Source organism: Gymnogyps californianus, chromosome 2 (genome assembly GCF_018139145.2).
Source record: "Gymnogyps californianus isolate 813 chromosome 2, ASM1813914v2, whole genome shotgun sequence".
NCBI lineage: Eukaryota > Metazoa > Chordata > Aves > Accipitriformes > Cathartidae > Gymnogyps > Gymnogyps californianus.
The window spans coordinates 92,713,272-92,733,618 of record NC_059472.1 but is presented as its reverse complement, the minus strand read 5'-3'; the positions used below and the strand labels follow the sequence as shown (position 1 = coordinate 92,733,618).

The following is a 20,347-nucleotide window of genomic DNA, read 5'->3' as shown; positions in this document are numbered from 1 at the left end:
GTATAACAGACAAGTGACTAGTTTTGCAAAGACTTGCAAGATCCTACTGCATCACATTTTCAAGATTTTTAAATCTTAAAATATGACAAAATTATTTTTGCTCTTAAAATAATTTTTTGATGACAGGCCAAAGACAGTATTTAATGACATTTCAAACAGATACCATTACAATTTTTTTTATCTCATAGGAAATATGTAACCTTTTACGCACTCAAACACAAAGACAACACTAAAATATAATCAAACCCAAGAACAAGTATCCCAAAGGGTATTCATCCATAAATCTGAAATAGGTTGTATACTAATCTTTTTTATCACCTTGCTTTCACTGCTACAATAAATCCAACAAATACACTGATTATACCCCTCTCTGTTATTCTCAGTTTTCTAGATTCAGATGTTTGACAGTACAAAGTATTCAGGTACCTGTAAAGCTCCATTTTTGCTGAAGGATGAAACACACTGCATCAGTCGACTCAGTTCTTCAGAGACTGCTTCTACAACCCTTGACATTACCCGAGGAACTAAATCTTTGGAAATGGTAAACACCTGATTTTTATGAAAGAAGAATCATGAGCACAATAGCTATATTAACAGAAATATTTTCTACAGTAACATTTCAGTAAAAAGCATTAAACACTTTGATTGAAAGGACCACTTCATTTTTATCAATGGACAAAAAAATTTCAAAAGCAACTGGAACATGAAGGATTTCTTCTGACGCTTGCCCTGTGCTTTCATCAATCACCTCTGTTAACAGCAATTTTAGCTATATGATATGTGATAATGACAACTTTCTTGCAATGCCTAAAAGCAGCTAGACTTCAAAATGTGTGCTCTTGGCTGATGGATGCTGGCAGTCAGGTGGTTGTACATAGACTGCTGTTTTGTAGATAGCACCTTTATTTCAGGGTTGTGTGACTGACTGACCCAATTACACATTCAGCCACTTTTTACCCATGTATTTTGCTATTTCTTCTAGAATCCTTTATATTTGACCACTGTCAAATGGCTAGTGTCTTTATGCTCTGTGGCAGAGATAAGCATTCGAAAGGGTTTGAGAGTATGGCGGTGTAATGGATTTTCATTTAGATTCTTCCACCGCTGCCATTTATTAGTTCCCTAGCAAAACCACTACACCTTACTGTTTTTTCCATGCACCAAGACCATCTTTTTAACTGCTTATTTGTATAACTTTTTAAAGTGGTACTTGGATCCTCCATTTGAGGTTCAGAATAGCAAATGCAACACAACACCACCACAAAATTAAACATTAGATCTATGCCTGAAGGAAAGCATGAAGAAACTAGTCTTCCTTAAAAGGAGCTTTAAGGAAGCGAAAAATTGTTGGTGAATTGGAAAAAAAAAGTATGATTTTTCTACACAGAATTGGGGAAAATGCAGGCCAAGAGGTTGGAATATAGGAGGAAGTGAGATTATAGGTTAGACAGACCAACTTGTGTCAAGACTTAAAGGTGATGATAAAGCTGCACTAGAACTGCACAGGGTTGGGGGAGAAGATGACACAAGGAACTGAAGATGGTGTGACTAGAGTGGTGCAAGAAGGAAAATGAACAGCATAGAGTTTTTAAACACTTCCCCCCTGATTTCTGCTTTAAAATGATCTAAAAAATTAAGTAGTGGAATGATTTTTTGCTGGAATACCTTTGCTTTACGTGAAGTTCAGATCTCATGTCTGACAAGGAAATGTAGTAATTGACAGAAGATATTCATACATGTGCGTAAAAGTAAATTGGGGGTGGGGTGGGGGGTGGAATAAAGGTAAGATTCCTACACAGTTTTCAGTGATTTAAGTATGAATTATGTATCAGGGATCCCATAAAGCTGACAGTTCCAAAAGGCAGGTCTGCACCATAGGCCAAGTACACTGACCACATATATGTCAGCTATCAGCTGTTACCATTGCTAATTCAAACATGCAGCCTGTTTTAACTGTTTTGACCCACAAAAGCTAAGTAAGTGACATACTTAGCTGTACGGTAAGAAAAAAAAAACCCAGTAACGATTTGGGACGGGGTCATCTTATTCAGCAGCAAATACTGCTGAGCAATTCAACACAAACATACCAGGAACACGCCCAAAAATCTTCTACTGAGAAGAGAATATTTGTGCCCACAACGAGCACTCTTGAAGTTACTATACAGAATCCAGGAAAAAAAATTCTCAGCAATGGTGAATCATCACAAATTTGCAATAAGAAGCCCTTATTTTGATTTCAGTTAAATTTGAATTCAAAGGTAGAGAAACAATCTTCTTTCCATTTCAGTCCATGCTCGCTGTTCAGCTGATGCTTAATTTTTGCTGTTTCAAACTACAGAAACTTGCAGCTTTGCTAACTAAACTTAAATCTGACCAGCTTACAGAATTTCACCAGAAAACAGTGGAAATGGGAGTTTCATCTTGACACACGTTTTCATATTTCTGTAATATTTCATATCTAGAAATTTATGAGGCAACACTATTTGGGCGAAAATCAGTATCGGTCTCAATGAAGTCAGCAAGGCGGTGCACCTTTCTGCTGCAGCAATTTAACGAGTATGCGTGTTTACAGGATTAGCTCAATAAGTCACAAATGCCTTTGACTTTTTTAAAGCAAAAAACTCGCATTTTTATTAATTTCCACTACACTGAAAAACAACATTAAAAATGAATGTCATGTTGGTATATATTTTTGATGTTGCTTATTCCCTCATTTGGAAGTATTTGGTAAAATCAGCAATGCTTCTGTGAAACTACTATAAGTAAATACTGAAATTGAATCAAAAATATTGCAAACGATATTTAAAGTTTCTGAAAATATTTTAATTTATATGAATCCTTGTAATTTAAGAAGGAATAAAATAAACAAAAACCTGAAGTGCATCTCATCAGATTTTAAGCAGACGGAAAAGGTAGAGCAGCTATACCTGTGGTATTTTGAAAGGTAAGAGTGATATTACTTACCAATGCTTTTACCAGGAGCAACAGTAATCTGGTAACACTCTTAATGATTAGAAGGAAGGAGTATGTAGAACAGAGGCTTTAATTTAAAGGACTACAGAAAATTCCTGCATATTATCACAAAAGGCAAAATAACTGCAGCTCTGCAAGCTTATTATTTTAATAATAATATTTTAATATGCTCTCCCTATCATAAGCCATTACCTACCTAAGTATTTCAAACACAATTTGTGCTGTACAGAGACTATAAAACTTTCTGATTTTAGGTTTCCACTTTTTATGCTATGTACAAGAATGACATATATTGCCTTTTCACTCTGAGTGGCATATGTTGAACATTTCTTCCAAAGTGAAGCACAAGCTCATTTTCATATGTTGTGGAAAATAAAGTTAATCAGAGAAAGTGAGCATCATCTCTCTCTCTCTCTCTCTTTTTAATCTGCATGAAAAGGGAAGAATTGAGCTTTAGACTTTGGCTTTCCTCTTCATCAGACAGCGGAAACAAAAAGGTGTAATGGAGTGTTACTGAGGATAAACAGGAACTGTTCATCTCCTCCTGCCCTTAAAAAAGTTAGCAGTTGCATACTTGGTTGGCTAAACCTAATCCAAAGCACTTACATGTATAATGAAGACACTTCAACAGAGGTACAATTTTCAGGGGTGATGAAAGCCAGGATTTACCACGCGAAGTACGCTGAAATTATTCATATGAATGTAAGCATGAAACAATCTGAAGTTTTTCTCACCTCTGCATGCACAGCAATGATATTCACTAATGCTTCTTTCAAATAGTTTCTGACACCTGAAACAAAACAAACAGGATAATGAATTACTTTCATTCTGTTGTCTCAACAAAGACATAATATTCTACTGTTCAATACTGTACTTTTTCTTTTCATTCTTTCACTAGCACTTTTGCAATCAGAGGCAGAAAGAGAAAGTTCCATAGCCACACCACCAGTCTATTTCCTTTTTCAAATCAAATGGAGAAAGGCACATTTCCTTACAGCAAAAGGTTAAAAAAGCCAGCAGGTTCCTGTTTCAGTATTCTTCTTCTCTGGCAACCCAATTTCACCAACTTTGCAATTTAATAAAAACCTAGCATTATTAAAAAACAAATTCTGGATGTCTTGCTAGAATACACATACCACGGCACAGAACATGCACTACAGCTCGGTAAGTTCTAAAGAAACAGAGAAAACAAGGGTTTTTGTTTGTACAACAGTTTTCAAGAAGATCTTACTACTTTATCAGCTTCTCTGACTGTAAATTATTATTATAGATAGAAATAGCAAGGACTCATTTCTCTGAAAGCGGTTCAGAAGATATTACTCATGGCAGTTTATAGGAGAAGTTATGCCTTAGCAGAAATTTCCTCTTGGGGACGGTGAAGAAGTCAAATAAGCATTTTATTTACCAAGCATATGAAATGTTTGTCAATTCATACTAAAAAGGAAATTCTAAACAGAAGGATATCCAGCAGGGTATGCTTCAGTTAGGACAGGCTCTTAGTCCCCTACACTGCTGTAATTCTGGAGTAACTTCCCAGACCTGGACTCTAGTTCTGTAAGATCTAAAATTGCCCCATTTGCTTTTCTGGGCACTTCACTTTGTAGGCAAAGGCAAATTAGAAAGCATTTAACTCATTAAAGTATGCATAAATGTTGGAAGTGCAACACAAAGTAATGAGAGAGGGTTACCGATCCACATGACCTCAACTTCTGATTTCAATTACTCTAGCATGAATCAGAGAAAGTGCAATGACCCCATCACTCCCTTCAGTATATTCAATTGACAGTAAAAGATCAGAATCGTGGACAAAGACTGGTGAGACCACAGAGCTCAGAGATCACAGTGTGATTAAGGCTGCTGTTATAAAAATTACAAAGCAAACCTTTAATCAGTTCATCTTACTTGCTCCACCTTTCCTCAGATAACACCGATGCAGCAACTTAAATCCTGCTACAAAAAATAGCTTTAAGAGGAGTTACCCAAGATCATCAAAATGAGTTATTCTATGGAAGAATAGTCGTGTCTCACAACTGCCAGCTCAGTTCTGCTCATTTTTTTAACCGCTGGTCCCACAACTTGCATCAAGATCTAAAAAGGAGACACTTGTTCTTTCTTACTTAGACAATTATGGACAAACATTTTATAAGAGTAGGACGAAAGGACGACAGGACCCCCTTGCATGAGGTACAAACACGTTCATCGCCTGCGCATGTGCAACACTGTGCAATGCGACACAGCCTGCAGTTTAGATTGGAGGGTGCTTCCTGGAGGGCATCACGTGTCTCCTGTTGGAAGCAAGGGTGCTTCGGGAAAAGCAGAGGGGGAGATGTTGAACAGTGACTCTTGTTCCAATGTGCAGTCAGGACACAGCTGAGCTCTGCACCCAGGCCCGGGTATCAAGACAGTCTCTGTTTCAAAAGTTCATAGCAAAGAGGCAAGCGTCAAAGAAGATTTTACTGCTCTCACTAAAAGCAGTTTGGTTTCTGAACATACAAAAGAATTAAGACCTTTTCAGAAGGAATGTTCTATTTTCACTCTGGAAGAGATGCAAATAACTGAAAAAGGTAAAGAAAAATACAAACCTTTCCCCACACATTCCAAAACATCTCTAACGCCTTTTCTCGCTATCTTTATTCTTTTCCTTGAAAAATCTCAGTCACTCTTTCCATTTAAACTAAACCAACAAGTCAAACAGCATAGTATACTAGGTTGCAAGCTTATCATTTCTTGTTATCTTAGTGATTTTTTGCAACAAGGAAGGAAGGGAGGGAGGAATAGAGCAATACCAGAAATTTTATGAAAATGACTTTTTTTCTCCTCCCCTCTAACCTGCAAAACAAAGTAAGAATGCTACACACCAGTACTTGAACCACACCAAAAGATCACAGGTATATGTGGAAATGCAACACCCCCTTCCTTTTTCCTCTTCTACTGTTTTCCTTCTTCTACTTTGCTCTGCCCCAGTTTAAATGCTCTGTAGGCTTCATATCACAGAGGACAAAATTTGTATTATGTCCCACAAGCAAATACAACTTGGCCAGGCACCGAGTGGTGGTATGCAAATCACATCAAGAGGTACAGGGTGAATTTGGGAACTGGTTTGCAGTTAACCTCAGGGTGCAAAGTGTTGATTTCGGTCTGCAAACCTATGCGGTATTCAGCTTTTGGCTGCCTACCGGCCTCATCTTCTGACAGTAGGATCTTTCATGTGGAAACTGTGTTTTTACTTTTGCACAAATGCTGCACAAGATTAAGACTTTGACGGTCTCCCTTCTCTATGGATACCTGAGCATCGCCAGAGCATGTTCATTAGTCAATCAAAATTTCACTCGTGAACTAAGCAGCATTTCTTTGCCCCAACTGATTGTTCTCTAATGAAGCATCTCACTCAAACCCTGGTACAGCTGGGGAGCCGTAACGGAAGTACAGAGAGGGGGCTGCTATGTCAAACAGAGTGGGCAGGCGTGTGTCCTGCAGAGAGGAGGCCAGCAAGCTGAGCTGGGAAGAAGTGTTGTCAAGGAGGCGAGTGAAAAGCTGGAATGTATAGAGACTGAAGCGGGTGGGTTGTGTAAGAGGGTGATGTGGTTCCAAGGAAGAATCCTCATTTCCCACCCATCCCACCTAAGCTCCTGAGGTAGCGTGCCTCTTCTCATGCGTTCATGCAACTTGGCTCACGACAGGAGCTGCTAATTCTGTCTGCTGCTGCTGAGAGCACCCAAATTAAACAACTTTTGACTGTGCTAGTAAAAGTTGCCTATCAACTATGTCTGTGGAAACCTTCCATAATGTATTTCTCAAAGAGTCAGTCACTGAGTTACCGTAACCAGGTACCATTAATTTCTACAAGCATGAAATACTAATGTCAGCAACCTTAGCACCAGGTGCTAAATACCATTGTCTGGTGGTGCACAGCTAAGATATAAAATGGTCATTTAGGTCTTCTAACTGAAGAACTCAGAATGAATTGACTAAATGGAATTGAGATGGAACCTATGGTTAAAATGAAGTGACAGTAGCTTACTATTGCATATTGCTAGCCCATCCCAGCTGTACAATAAAACTGTTAACTTAAACCTCAGGGAAAGGGCATAAGCAGACATATTTTATTGTGCATCCTTGTACCACATACAAGGACAAATAGGCGAACTGAGAGCTCAAAGGAGATTATTTCTTGCAATCCCAGTAGCACTAATTAGGTGTTCCTGACCTTTCATAGCGGGTCCAGTCCTGGTATGACTGCAGGATCAGGGGGCTCAGCACAAGCTCAAGTATTTCCTCAGTTTCTTAGACAGGTTTTGCAATTTAAGAGCAGATAATACAGCACAAACTGTGCAAAGCTATGCAGTTTAGAGACAGTCCATGTATATGAAACTGTAGTTGCCTTAATTGCAGCATCTAATAGTCTAAAAGACCTTGTCTTGGTAAGCTAAACAAACCAAAGACGGAAAGAAGCTGCAATTGCACTCCAAAAATGCCAGTAAGTGGAACCAGACAAGGAGAGAAGGGAGAACTAGCTAAGCTGAAGAACAATACTGGCACAAGAAAGAAAGGTATAAATGAATTGACCCTCAGTAAACTTAGGCTGGAAATTAAAGGTAACTGTGTAACAGGTTTGCTCTGACTATGCTATTAAATATGTGGTGGTGTGACAACCATTGCTGTTGGGGAGTCAGTTTCCTATCATGAATAGAGCATTAGTAAAACGGGTATTTCCCCCCCGCCCTTCTTTTTGTCTTATTTGTGAAGGATTTTAATTTCTGCATGCAGAGACAAAGCCAAACATATCTGAATGTCAGGACCTGCGGGCATAGTTAATAACTGTACTATATTTTGAAAAATCACAATTAAAAAATATCCAATTTCTGATTTATATCACTGCACTGTTTGTGGCAGGCTTTGTTGAAGCAAAGTATTACTTTTCTGGAGTATGATTCACTGGAAATACAAGCAGTGGTATCCAACTGTGAATTTGTTGTGAAATTTATTTCAAAATGAAAAAATTCTGTCTAGAATAGAATTTTTGTGCAGCTTTCTCTACGACTGTTCAGCAGCCCACGCAATTACAGTTTTTGGGACACCATGCTGCCAGTCCTATTATACAGCACTGAAAGCTAATGCACCATATAACTGTAGGTTGCAACTATTAGGCTAATCAAGTGAAACATAACATTCTTAAGTCTAAAATACCTCTTATTTAGCATATTGAAGCACACATACAATGCCTTTCCATAGCTTCTGACAGAAATGTGTTGAAGAAAGTCTCAACAAGCCTTTGCAATTTCTCTCAGGAAAATGTTATTATTCTGTTACAGCATAAATGCATTCCACTCCCACTCTATTCTTAACACCGAAGACTCTGACTTGCTGGAATTCTAGCTGCCATTAACTACTCTAAAGAAAAATGGATGGGAAGACTTAAGACATAAAAATGAAGGACAGTTTCAGCCATCAACTATCACAATGGCTGACAGAAACTTTAAAATAGCACCTTCCAATTTTGGGCCCTCCACTGTACTTTTTACTGGTGAAACATCTAACAAGATTATCCATTAAATTTAATCTCCAGTTTACATCACCTATTTTTTTTTTTATTTTATTTTTTTTTTTACAAATCAAATCTGTCAGGAAGTCAACATTTACAAGCAATTTTACCAATACTGTAACACTGTAGCAAGGATGACTGTGTGAACTATGGGAAAAGCAGAAGGGAAAAAGATTTGTGGTTCTGAGGAGTAACGGAAACTAAACTTCTAGCCTGCCAATGCAAGAGTCATTCAGGAGATCTTCAGATGGTGTAGTGCTACCAGTTGTCCCACATGTAGTTCTCAGAGCTATGTTTCCCCCAAGTACTTATATGACAGCATTCTACTACGAAACCTCCAAAGTGACTGAATAAGCATGCAAAAGCTGGAACTGCAATACCATATGTGTAATTTTAAGACACAGACAGGCTACAAAAACTTGCATGCACAAATAGAGCAAAAGTTGCACACACGGTAAAACTGAACTCATCAGGATGCCTCTTCTGTGCCAGAAGCCAACACAGGTCTTCAAATGTTCCCAGTCCTTCTAGAGTAACTTGATAGAGAGAGAGGATGTGAGCATCAAACACTTTTACGTCTTCCACAGACTCCAGAGTTCAAAGAATGACCTGAAGTTCAGCTAGGACAACTGAAACACACAGGAAATTTTAACCCAAGCAGCTTGGGTTCGACATACTTTAACTCTTGTGAGATTGGAACCTCATTTGAGATGGACAACTGGGAAGCTAACCTTGCCGCTGCCTCTCGCTGAACAAGCCTTTCAGCTTGCCTGTTGTGCAAAAAGGAGGAGGGGAGGATAAAAGCACATAACTGTTTAGAAAACGTAGGTGGTGTCAGCAGGTACCTCTGCTCCTTGGCAGTAAACCACACCAGATGTGAGGATGAGAGGCTATGAAGGGTCAAAAGAAAAAAGTTCTGTGGCAAATTCACAGTCAAATAAAAATCAGGCAGGAATATTAAAAGCTGCCGCTCTTCTGTGGCAGAGTTAGAAAAGCCAGCCACAGGAAGTTCTACAGTTTGACAGCTGTCACTCAATTCTGGCTTTTTTTTTTTTTTTTTTTTTTGAAAAGCAAAGAAAGAGAAGGATTCACCAAAGAGGAATGAATGGTTCTTTATATGTTGATCAAGCTACCAGTCCTGTTTCAAGACTGAGTTGACTGGCTTATTAGGAACCTAAGCTCTGAGGGACTGAAACAGAAATGAGTCTTGGGTAGGCACAGAGCCACCAATTTAGAAAACAACAGAGAGCATTCTGGCCTCTGTAGGAGGTCAGTACTTGCATGGGCAAGCAACTGCTGCTGGTGGTAGCAATGTTTCTCAGTGCCTCTGAAAAGAGAGCACTAAATTTGTTGGCCTTGAGGCTTGAACATGACTTGGTAGAGCTAGGAAAACCGATGCCTGGGAGTCTGAAATTTCAAATTTTAAACCCATCCAATTGTATGCAATATTTTTACAATTTATTGTTCTGTTTGGTGAGTTATGCCAGTAACAGTCAATCAGTCTGAAAACTTTTTTTTGCCTGATTACTTTTTAATAAAAACTTTCCTCCAAAAATAATAACAAACAGAATTTGGTGATCCAAAGAGATTAATATTTTTCATACCTAGCTGCACAGCACCAATACTTGACTGTTCCTGGACGTTTCATTTGCTATGCTGCAGTAAATTTAGATAAGGAGAAATGGAAAAAAATTATTTCATCTGCTTTCTTCTAAGGAAGGTACCTGCTTTTTAAATTTGATATATATTATTTTCAGTTACATTACACTCTATTGCCAAATTTAACTGAATCAATATTGGAAATGTTCATCTCCAAGATTCAGATATATAGTACCAAACTTTACAGCAAGTCACACACAAAGTGTTTTGAACTGTGTGTCAGTTAAGCTCCTGCAGCTCTTCTCTAAGTTTTTAATCTGCTATATGAAACTGCTGGAAAAAAACTGCACACATCTACTGCAAGTCGTTAATCAGTGCTGTGTAGTGCACATTAAAAAAGAAACTAATGAATGGTATCCACAAAGCCATGTAACTTCTTTAAACAGTCTGATTTTAACTGTTAAATTTCCTCTAGGTTCTGGCTGCATCGCAGCTGAAGCAATAGCAGTATTTAACAACTGCTTTAACTACAATTATTCTAGCATGATTTCCAGTGTGGTCAGGACATTTTTTTCCTCCATGTAACTCATGTTACAAAAGCAGTACTACGGGCTAGCAGGATACCCTGTGGGATGGCAGCCTATTTTTTGTATTTCTGCAGCTCTCGGAAAGGCAGACTGTGCTATGCAATACACCAACTGAGCACCGTCCTGCCCCGTGCAGCCGACTTGGGGATTTCAATGTTAGATGGATGTCTCCTGACAATCCAAGCTGCCCGACTGCCCGACACACATCACAGAATTTCACTTTTCAATCTAACCTAACCGATAACTTCCGACTAAAATCAAGTCATCTCTTTTTGAAAACTAAAAATATAAACAGGTAAGGCAGAATGGGTGGGAGGGGGAAGAGGCACTAAAAAATGAAACACTGTCTGAGGTCGCAGCAGGTCAGCAGAGCAGTCAGCACTGTCTGCATGCAGAAGTTGCTAGAAGAATTTAAAAAAACCCAAACAAAACAACTTATCTGTGCAGACATGCTGTGGTACATAAAGTTTAATTTAAGAGATCTACAGATTAGGTCTAGGCTTCCCATACTTATGGATAACTGCCTGACACCTCCCAGAGCATGACAAAGCTCTATCAACTACCTTATCCCAAGAAATGAACAAGAGGCAGCACAGACTAAAAGTGAAAATTAAAATGAACACCAAAATACTTTTATTTTTAGTATGCAGCTTTCCAAATAAACATGACTTATAATATACCTTACATGTAAAATATTTCAGAGACTGAGGCTACAGAACTATGAATTATAGATAGTAAAAAATGTTTTACATTATGTTGGTATCGTGAAGCTATTTGGAATAAATTTATTTACTGACTCTTTCAGAGTACTTAACTTGGATTTCAAAAAAAATATACAGGCAATTTGTATTTAGAATTAAGGACCCAGGATGACATGAAAGAAGAGGGTGGCATCTGCCACCCATGAGGGCCAAGAGCATGACTGAGGCTACATGAAATGCATTTGAATAAAGGTGTTGTCCCCCAAAACTACTTCGAAATCTAACATTTATAATCAGGGAAAATTTAATGTGACTGACAGTCTGTTTCATTGAAATGTAGGAATTAACTGAAATAATTAAAATTGCATTATGAATGAAAACTTTGTATGTTTCTAGAACAACAAACTGTATTTGCCTCATTGGAAAATGCCCTAAATTATTTAATGTTTCTGGAAAACAATTTTAAAAGCTAGCTACTATTTGCAATTACTATAGTGAATGCAATACCTCATTTAGAAAAGTAGTGTTTTAATTTCCAAGAAGCCTATACCTTTCAAGATAGTCTCCTAACTGTGGAATAGACAGAAACCTAACTTGTTTGCAGACACGAGCCTTTCATGAACTACAGCACTGGTACATGAGTATGTCATGCTATTTTACTGAAGTGCCCCCACCCACACAGTGATATCATCTAACCTGACACCCCGCAGATGTTTAAAAAAAAAAGTAAAAAAAAAAAAAGTAGAGATGTGACTTGGAATTTCCCCATGGACATAACAAAGCAGCTCACCTCTACTCTTTACAACAGCACGCAGGTTTCTCCCTTCAAAGACGGTTGATAGGAAATCAGCTTCAAATACCGGTACTACCAGTGGCCTGTTTTCTAAATTAAGGTAGCTAGACAAGCCTGTTTGTTTCTTTCTAATTACTAAAAATATATTTGCTATCACACTTTGTTGTTTGCCCTGGATAAAAACATTTTTAGAAAAGTGTTTGTAGGATGCTAAGAGCAGAACACTTGTATCTGGCAGTAGCTCTAAAAACAGAACTCTACCAGGTCATAACCTTTACCACCACTTAAGCTGCTTTATTTATTATATTCCCTCCTTGTTTTGATTCACAAAGCATTTTCAAGTTTATTTTTAAAAAAACTAATAATTAGTAGCTGTCAAAAACCAAAAAACGAGCAGTGCAAAGAATGGCTTTCATTTAGTTATTGCTTCTGCTTGGCCCAAAGAAAGAAATATGGACACCTCCTCTTAGAGAATTAAATAGACATCATCATGTTCAGTAAATTCCTTACTTCACAGTAAGATTTATGCAGTCTGATTAATAACACTATTTTTACTACCTCCAAACTTGATTACATACATATTTAAAAAAAAAAATGTATCTAGTATATTAACAAATAAATACAGCCCCATGTAAAAGAAAGAGTAAAGTTGGAGGAAAGTAATTATTTAAAACCAGTCTAGAACCAAAGATACAATTACAGTGTTCACAGACTTTTATGGATTTGTATGATACACCTGAACCAACTGAAATGTCATACAACTGCTCCAATGTTATTAAAGCAGAAAAAACCACTTACAGACAGTGACTCCAGAACCTCATTTGAATTTAACCAAGAATGTAAAATTTTTCACTAGGCCACTTCCTGCTATTGCTGGAAACATTCCCTCCTTTAAACGGAGATGGATTTCAAGGTACTGTACTTAGTGTTGTTTTGAGAGTACATTCAGAAGAAAATGTGAACGTGTAGGCAAACTGGAAACTCTCTGGAGAGATTACCCACTTATTTAACCACATTTCCTGTTTTTTAACCCGTTTGTCCTAAGTCAGTCCTTAGACTACTGACAAAAATAGATAGAAGTGTGCTATAAATAGCTCATTAGCAGGTCTTTCTTGGTAAAACTGAAAATGTTTTGATAAATCTATTGTTCTTACTAGCTCCATACTAATTAAACTGTGAATCAGATTAATGTTTCCTTGAAATTCTTCTCCACATAGCTCATGGTAATTATAAATATACAGTGCCTTAGGAATCGGAGAAAAAGTCGTAAGAACTAACAGTGACCTAAAAAATAGCTATCAATAATTGAAATTTAATGAAGAAATTACTGGTAATCTATGTGGGAAAGTGCTTTTACAAAGCACAGTTCTGAAGCAAGGGAAGACAGAGCCTGATCGCTGAGAGTCAGAACCTAAACATTTTGAGATCTTAAGGCCAGAGCGCTACATCTTTGAATTAGTTGGCTTGCTCTTATTTTCAGCCATGACACTATGTTGATGTAACACAGTGAATGCCACTTGAAGGACTTGACACAAGTTGCCACAAATCCACTTTCCAAAAACATTAAACATGAAGGCTTTCAAGACTTACGTTACTTGTAGTTTTCGAACTATTTTAATTCAAGCAATAGAAATTATGTCATGATGTTCAAAGAACCTGAAAGTTTCTGTGTTTTAGCTGGCTTGGAGTAGCAAAAGCTCTAAAGGCTGCCAATACTGTGATTAATACCTTTGTCTATGCATGAACTTCAGTCTGCAAGAGGAGAACACCAAGAGAATAATACTAGTTCTGTGCCCTTGTGCATAGCCCAAACTAAGATGTCTTTAAAAAAGAAGCTGCTGAGGCTGTTCTGAACTTTCTGCTACTCCATCCAAACTGCCAGAAGGATCTGAGGGACAGCTGAAGAAGTCTGCAATCCAAATACTTGCTGCTTTCTGATCCTTACCACACACATTAAAATCCACTGCTTCTTGAGACAGAATATAATCTGCTTTATCGTTAAGAAGATAAGGAGCAAAACCTGTAAAGGCCAAAGACTACAACAGGAAATGCGAAGCCCAATAGTGCTTCACTTGGGAAGAAGAGATGTTTGCTAGCATCCAATACTTAAAAGATGTGCAGGTAGCTGAAGGCCAATTTGATATGTATGCATTTTCTCAGGAGAGTTTTGTTAAGAGATGGATTTACTTTCATTTCTTCCATCAAACACAGTAACAAGTGTAAAGAGCCTTTTACCAATCCAGACCTGAAGGTCATGAGCAAAGGATGCTGCATACCATATTGAGAACTGAACCATAAAGACTCTCAAATTAGTTGAATTATTGCAGAATAAGCCAAATTTCAACCCGTTAATCTGGTAACAAGAAATGTACATGGCAAAAGCAAAAAAAAAAATCAAACCCCTCTAAACCAAACAAAAAGCCTATGCACTAATGTTAAAAAATATCTGCTTCAGAGCTTATAGCCATCCATACCTCTTCATTTAAGCATACACAGGTATCAGCTCACCCAAATCACCACTTGTAAACAAATGCATCAATGACCCTTAGCTGAGCCCAGTACTTGAGATACATGACCCATGGAAACTTGTCTTTTTGTTGTCATTTAAGTATTAACAACATTGTCTGGCACAGTTACAGCCATTAAACAGTGCTCTACATGCACAGTTGCCCCATCAACGTGTGGCTGTAACCCATAAACACAACGGTGAGACAGAATAAGAATACAAACACTTCACAGACAATAGTGTGCTGCCCTACAGATTTAGCAGCAGTTAAAAAAAAAAATCTTACCATTTCTACTTCAGCATTAACAGTGTTGGGGCTATTCAGACTTTTTTTGGTTGAATTTAAGTGTCTGACTTAAGGGGAAACCCAACAGTATCAAATAATCACAACTATCAGATACTTAAAAGTAGCTGGTTTGAGGTAGATGAAAAAAAATTGCACTATGAGAACAGACATTTCACCCAACTACAACATAATATATACTACCCAAAACAAAACCATTGTTCTTCCTGAGCGGGAAAAATAGGTTCTGAAGAACGAAATTTATGTGTGAGATTCTTAGATATAACAAACCCTCCTTCTCGACACGAAAATGAATGCCTCATTATTACCTGAACTTTTTCTACCAGCAGTCCATTAGCTGTAGGATGGCTTCCTAAGCAAATACTGCTTCATTCTCCCCAAGGAAAATTTTTAACAAATTCTCTACCTCTGCCCCCCATAATTTTCAGCACATGATAGTCATAGCATTATGTATGTAAGTTCTACTATCACTAGATTTCCGCTATAAGAACAATTTTAATGCCGAAGGATTTTCTTTTGATAAAGCAGAGAGTGTTAATAACCAACACGTAAGGTGTTGAAAAATCAACAGGGCACATGTCCCTGGTATGACTAGGTTCCCACCGATTTTAGCAGTTTGTAAGGCAGGACTGAGATCCTTCTGTGTATATCGAGGAAATCTGGCAGTGTGGGAACTTAAGGGCTGTTTTCTTGCTCACAGACACTGGAAACTTAAGAATGTTCTGCAGCAAGAGAAACAATGAGGCAAGACACAATATTGCACGTAAGAGGGGATGGACTGCTTAGTGTGTATATATATGATATATATTGGATACATACTTTTTTTAAAGTATTTTAAAAAAAGCCATCTGCATCAACAATTTTCTCATGAAATAAAGTTAGAGCACGTTGACCAAGAAACTGCTCTGCTGCTTAAAAGCGCTCTCTATTTTTTTGCAGATTTCAGAAAAGTAGAGAAACTGTGAAACAAACCAGGTGGTGGGTGGTGGACATACTAGAGCATCATGATCTCGTTAAACTAGTACCTACATTCTTCTGAAGCCTGGTACTCATATTTCCAGTACTGTACCCTGTTTGTCATTTACCTAAAGCATTTTCCAAATTCTTCACAAGTGAGCCACTTAGGAAAAAAGAAACCAATTGTACCTTTTCACTTCACATTTTTGACATAGGTTTCCAAAAGCCTGAGTGTGATAACTCATCATATTCGGTGGTCCTTGCCAATCCCAGACACATCTCTCACTTTACAGATGTGCAGGTTAATGGTCAGTCACACGTCTAGTGGTGTCAGTGGGGGCCCAAGTCAGCGACACAGACTAACCCCTTCACACTGCCCCCAGATATCCTGATACAGGAGGATTTACATAATGGCAAGAAGCATCAATTTAAAAAGATGTGTTTCACAGATAAAAGAGGGTAGCTACATGCACCATAAAGATATAGAATGACCACTTCAATGGGAAAAGCAAGTCACTTCTTTAATTGTAAGGTATACTAAAAATCAACATCTCTATCAAAACTGAGAACAGTTGAATCCAAAAATCTCAAGCAATATTTCCTTTCATTAACACAAACCAAGCATAGTCTGCAAGAATATTCATTTATTTCTTTCAAACACATCATTTTTGAGGCACCCTGAAGGTGTCCTTTCATGATTTTATAAAACCTAAAATTATTAAAACCTTTCAAAACACAGACTCACTCAGGAAACTGTGTGTTCTTCTCATAATTCCTGAAGTCACTGGTACTGTAATAATAGCCTGTCATATGCAAAATGACAGCAATTTCATAAATGAAGAATGGGCTTAGAGATATACTATGTTTATGAATTTACTTTGGTTGTCACTCAAATATTATTATTATAAGAAACAAGAAAACTGAAGCCAATCGATCCAAAAGAGACCAGTTTCACAAAGTAAGTATTTGGAACAATATAGACACTAATAACTTTAGTGTCCAGTTATGTCCTGCATCTGTCTAACCTTCAAGCTACAGAAAAAAACCCTTAGTCACCAGTAAAACACACCCTGCATTTATTAGTGACTTAAGACAGATATACTTTGCTAAGTAAAAGAAAAGGCAAGCATGGCAAAAGGAAGTAGAGTATGGACTTAAGAGATTTTTTTTTTTTTTTAAGTAAGAAACTTTAAAAGTGGTGCTTTGAGCAAAAAGATTACTAGCAGCAATAAGATACACAATTTTCCTGTCTTTTACAGTATAGTTTTGTTAGTACAATTAATGATTATTTTTTTTTTAAAGTTGCTATTTCTATTGAATTATATCAGAAGTACAATGGTAACAAGCAGGCGTCACAAACATAAAAAACCCAATACTTTTGGAACCTGATTCTGCACAGGTCTGTGAATGTTCTTAACTCAAAAAATGCAAGCAGTCAGTCACCACACTGAAAGAAACCACAGGACTGGCTGTTAATATTTTTACATACTTTCTTCCAAATTGCTTTGTGTACCATTTGTGGATACACGGAATTTTTATTTGTCCTTAGTAACTAAATTCAGCAAATTGGCAACCAAATCAAAGCCAGGGTATTAGCTTACAAGCAAACTCTTAATAGGTAGCAGTATTTTGTTGGCATGGTGGAAGTATCAAGTCATGGGAAAGACCTGACCGAAGAAAGAGACTTTGGTTACAGATGCAGTGGATTCTTTGGAAGACGTAGTAGGAGGTCATGCTCTGCTTCATTTCACCAAATTCTCAAATTTGAGTTCTACGCTAAAATCCAGTTTTGGTTTTTTTTTTTCCACAGACTTGGTAACTTGTGATGACCTTGAAGAGGTAGTCATCACTTTGACTTTCAGCCAGTCCTTACTTCTACCAATGTAGGTATTTAAAAATGCACCATGTACTGCAGTCAAATGCATGTAGATCAGCAAATTGGTAATAACTACTCACAAGAGTATACCTTAAATTTATGGCAAAAAATGCCATAAACTGAATTTCATGTAGAATTTTATTTATCTGTCTGTTTAAATATGCAGTGAGTTGGAACCAGACCCCAGCAGCTTTTAGAGATGTTAGTGCAGTAAAAAAAAAAAAAACAACAACAAACAAACAAAACCAAAAAACCTCCAACAACCAAACCAAAAAACCCCCGAACACCTTATTGCCCTCTACTCTGCTAGGAAAAAGAACAAATGAGATAAGATTGTTGCGAGGCACATACAGTATTCAGTGAGACCGCATATTTATCCTATTTATTAGAGTGAAGGTGAGAACTTGCACTGGCTTCCACTGTTACTATTTCATAGTTTTTCAGTTCCAAGTTTCACTGAATCCCTACAGCATTTTGAAAAGGGCATGGATTTGAAATGAAGAATGTCTTTGCATGACCTGAACAATAGATCTTTAAAAATTGTTCAAGTTCAAAATTAACATTTGGAAGCTATCTGGACTCAGGAGTGACCCACAATAACTGGAAAGCTTAAGATTTTTTACAGTTCAAAGTAAAGGCTTTTAATAATTTTGAATTACTTCAACCGTTGAACAAGTCCAACACTATAATTTCATCCACACATCAATAAAGTTTAAGTGTTTCATTAAATTTAAATTGCTATTCGTCATGTAAAGAAATTTTAAGCTAATGAAATGCTTTTTATTACAATGGATCTGCTGTACTGTTAGAAGTCTATCATATTTTCCCACTTAAAAAGTAAGAGTTCAAGAGCTTGATAAGTTGGCTACAGAGAGAATACACTCCAGGCTGAATTTTATATAGAAATTTTGTATAGAAAGCTGAGACTTTTTGTTACACTAAAATTTTCAACTTAAAAACATGCACATACCCCTGGGCAGAAAGTGTCACAGAAGCACCGAGCAGACAGCTATTTTCCCACTCTGCTAGTTTAGCTGTCCAGTGGCAAGGTACATCTTGGAGATTGTATTTTCATCAGTGTTTTTAAAATGTTAATAACTATAGCGTCCTTAACTACTGCACACATTCAGGGATTAGAAAATAATTGTTTTTATCACTCCTCTTTCATCTTGAATTCAGTATTGTTTTATGCTTGACCATAAACCCCTTATGCAACATTTCAAACCATAACCAAGAATGTGAACCGACAAGTGGGTTTACTAAGGGCATCAAGGCTTTCGGACCTCTGCTGAGTTGTCTGGGGCAAATCCCAGGTATTTTAAGATGATTCTCTGCATCTGCACAGGTGGTACAGGAGGTACTGTAACGCTGTATTTTGCACGGCTCTTGAAGAATCCCCACCACAAGACACTAAGCACCTTTATCAGGGGAGAACACACGCTGTTATGGATTGTTTCTCACTAGTACCGACATGCTAAAGTTTAACAAGACAAAACCATTCTCTAAGCACAACAGCATGAATTATAGGAACCATATGGGCAGTTCCCTGCACAGACAAGTCTGGCAATTTTGATACAGCTGAGTTCACTTAGACCAATAACAAAGTTTTAACTTGGGACTTCCCATTTAAATATCACACTGAAAACTCTGATTCTTTATAATTTGAGCTAGAGGACTATGACTTAGCTACAAACAGCAGCAGACAAACCTCTACTACAGATCAACCATTAGCCTTAAATGAGAGCCACAGTCACCTATGAGTAGGTAACAACACCACACTAAAGTTTCCCAAATATTAATCATGATCTGTAAATGCTTCTTGACCTCACAGTGCTCCCATGCACACTGTCTTCTGCTGTGACTATGACCTCAGTATGATCTAATAAACTCGTCCCCAGTTTAAAGTTCCACAGTTTCTACAGCATATTGGTTTGCCTTGAACCCAACTTTTAAAATGGACGCCTTGATTTCCACGGGATCTTGTCTGCAGCACTAACAGCCTCAAAATAGGAAATGTAATTGTATGCATTAGCCAATACAATATGAAAAATGCAACTGTTCCAAGAGAGCAAATACATTTAAATATAAAATAAGAGATAACCCTGAGAATACATTTAATCTCTCAGCAGATAAATGCTGTATAGTAAAAAATTAGTTCCATCAATACAGAAGGCCAAGACCCATACACTAATTGACAGCCATACAACAGCAGTGCAAGCAGGAATGCCTTTGGAATCCGGCTAGAGACTGCCAAAGGGACTTTAAAACAGTTCTGGGTACAAGAAGAAAGCAGTCCCAAGATCTTTTAGCAGCAAACACTACCCAACTGGATATTACGTGAGAAATAGCAAAGCATCTACAGTGAGCACACCTGTGGAAATATATCTTTGTAGGAAGAGAATAAGCCCAAGCTAAAAAGCCTAACTAAGGAGTCTGGGAGAGAGCCAATACCACAGTTTGGGACTACAGGTGATTTTACTTTTCATGTGACTTTCTTTCCCCTCTCCAC

The 20,347-nt window shown here is 37.6% G+C and overlaps 1 protein-coding gene across 1 annotated transcript in view; it reads right to left on the bottom strand.

The window, feature by feature from the left end:
• Positions 1 to 20,347, bottom strand: part of EXOC2 (exocyst complex component 2) — a 132,467-nt gene that overhangs the window by 5,510 nt on the left and 106,610 nt on the right. Inside the window, exons 24-25 of the mRNA XM_050892365.1 lie at positions 3,708 to 3,763; positions 427 to 549 (exon numbers count right to left, since the gene is read on the bottom strand). Coding sequence (XP_050748322.1) covers positions 427 to 549; positions 3,708 to 3,763 — 179 coding nt within the window. The remainder of the gene's footprint in view (positions 1 to 426; positions 550 to 3,707; positions 3,764 to 20,347) is intronic.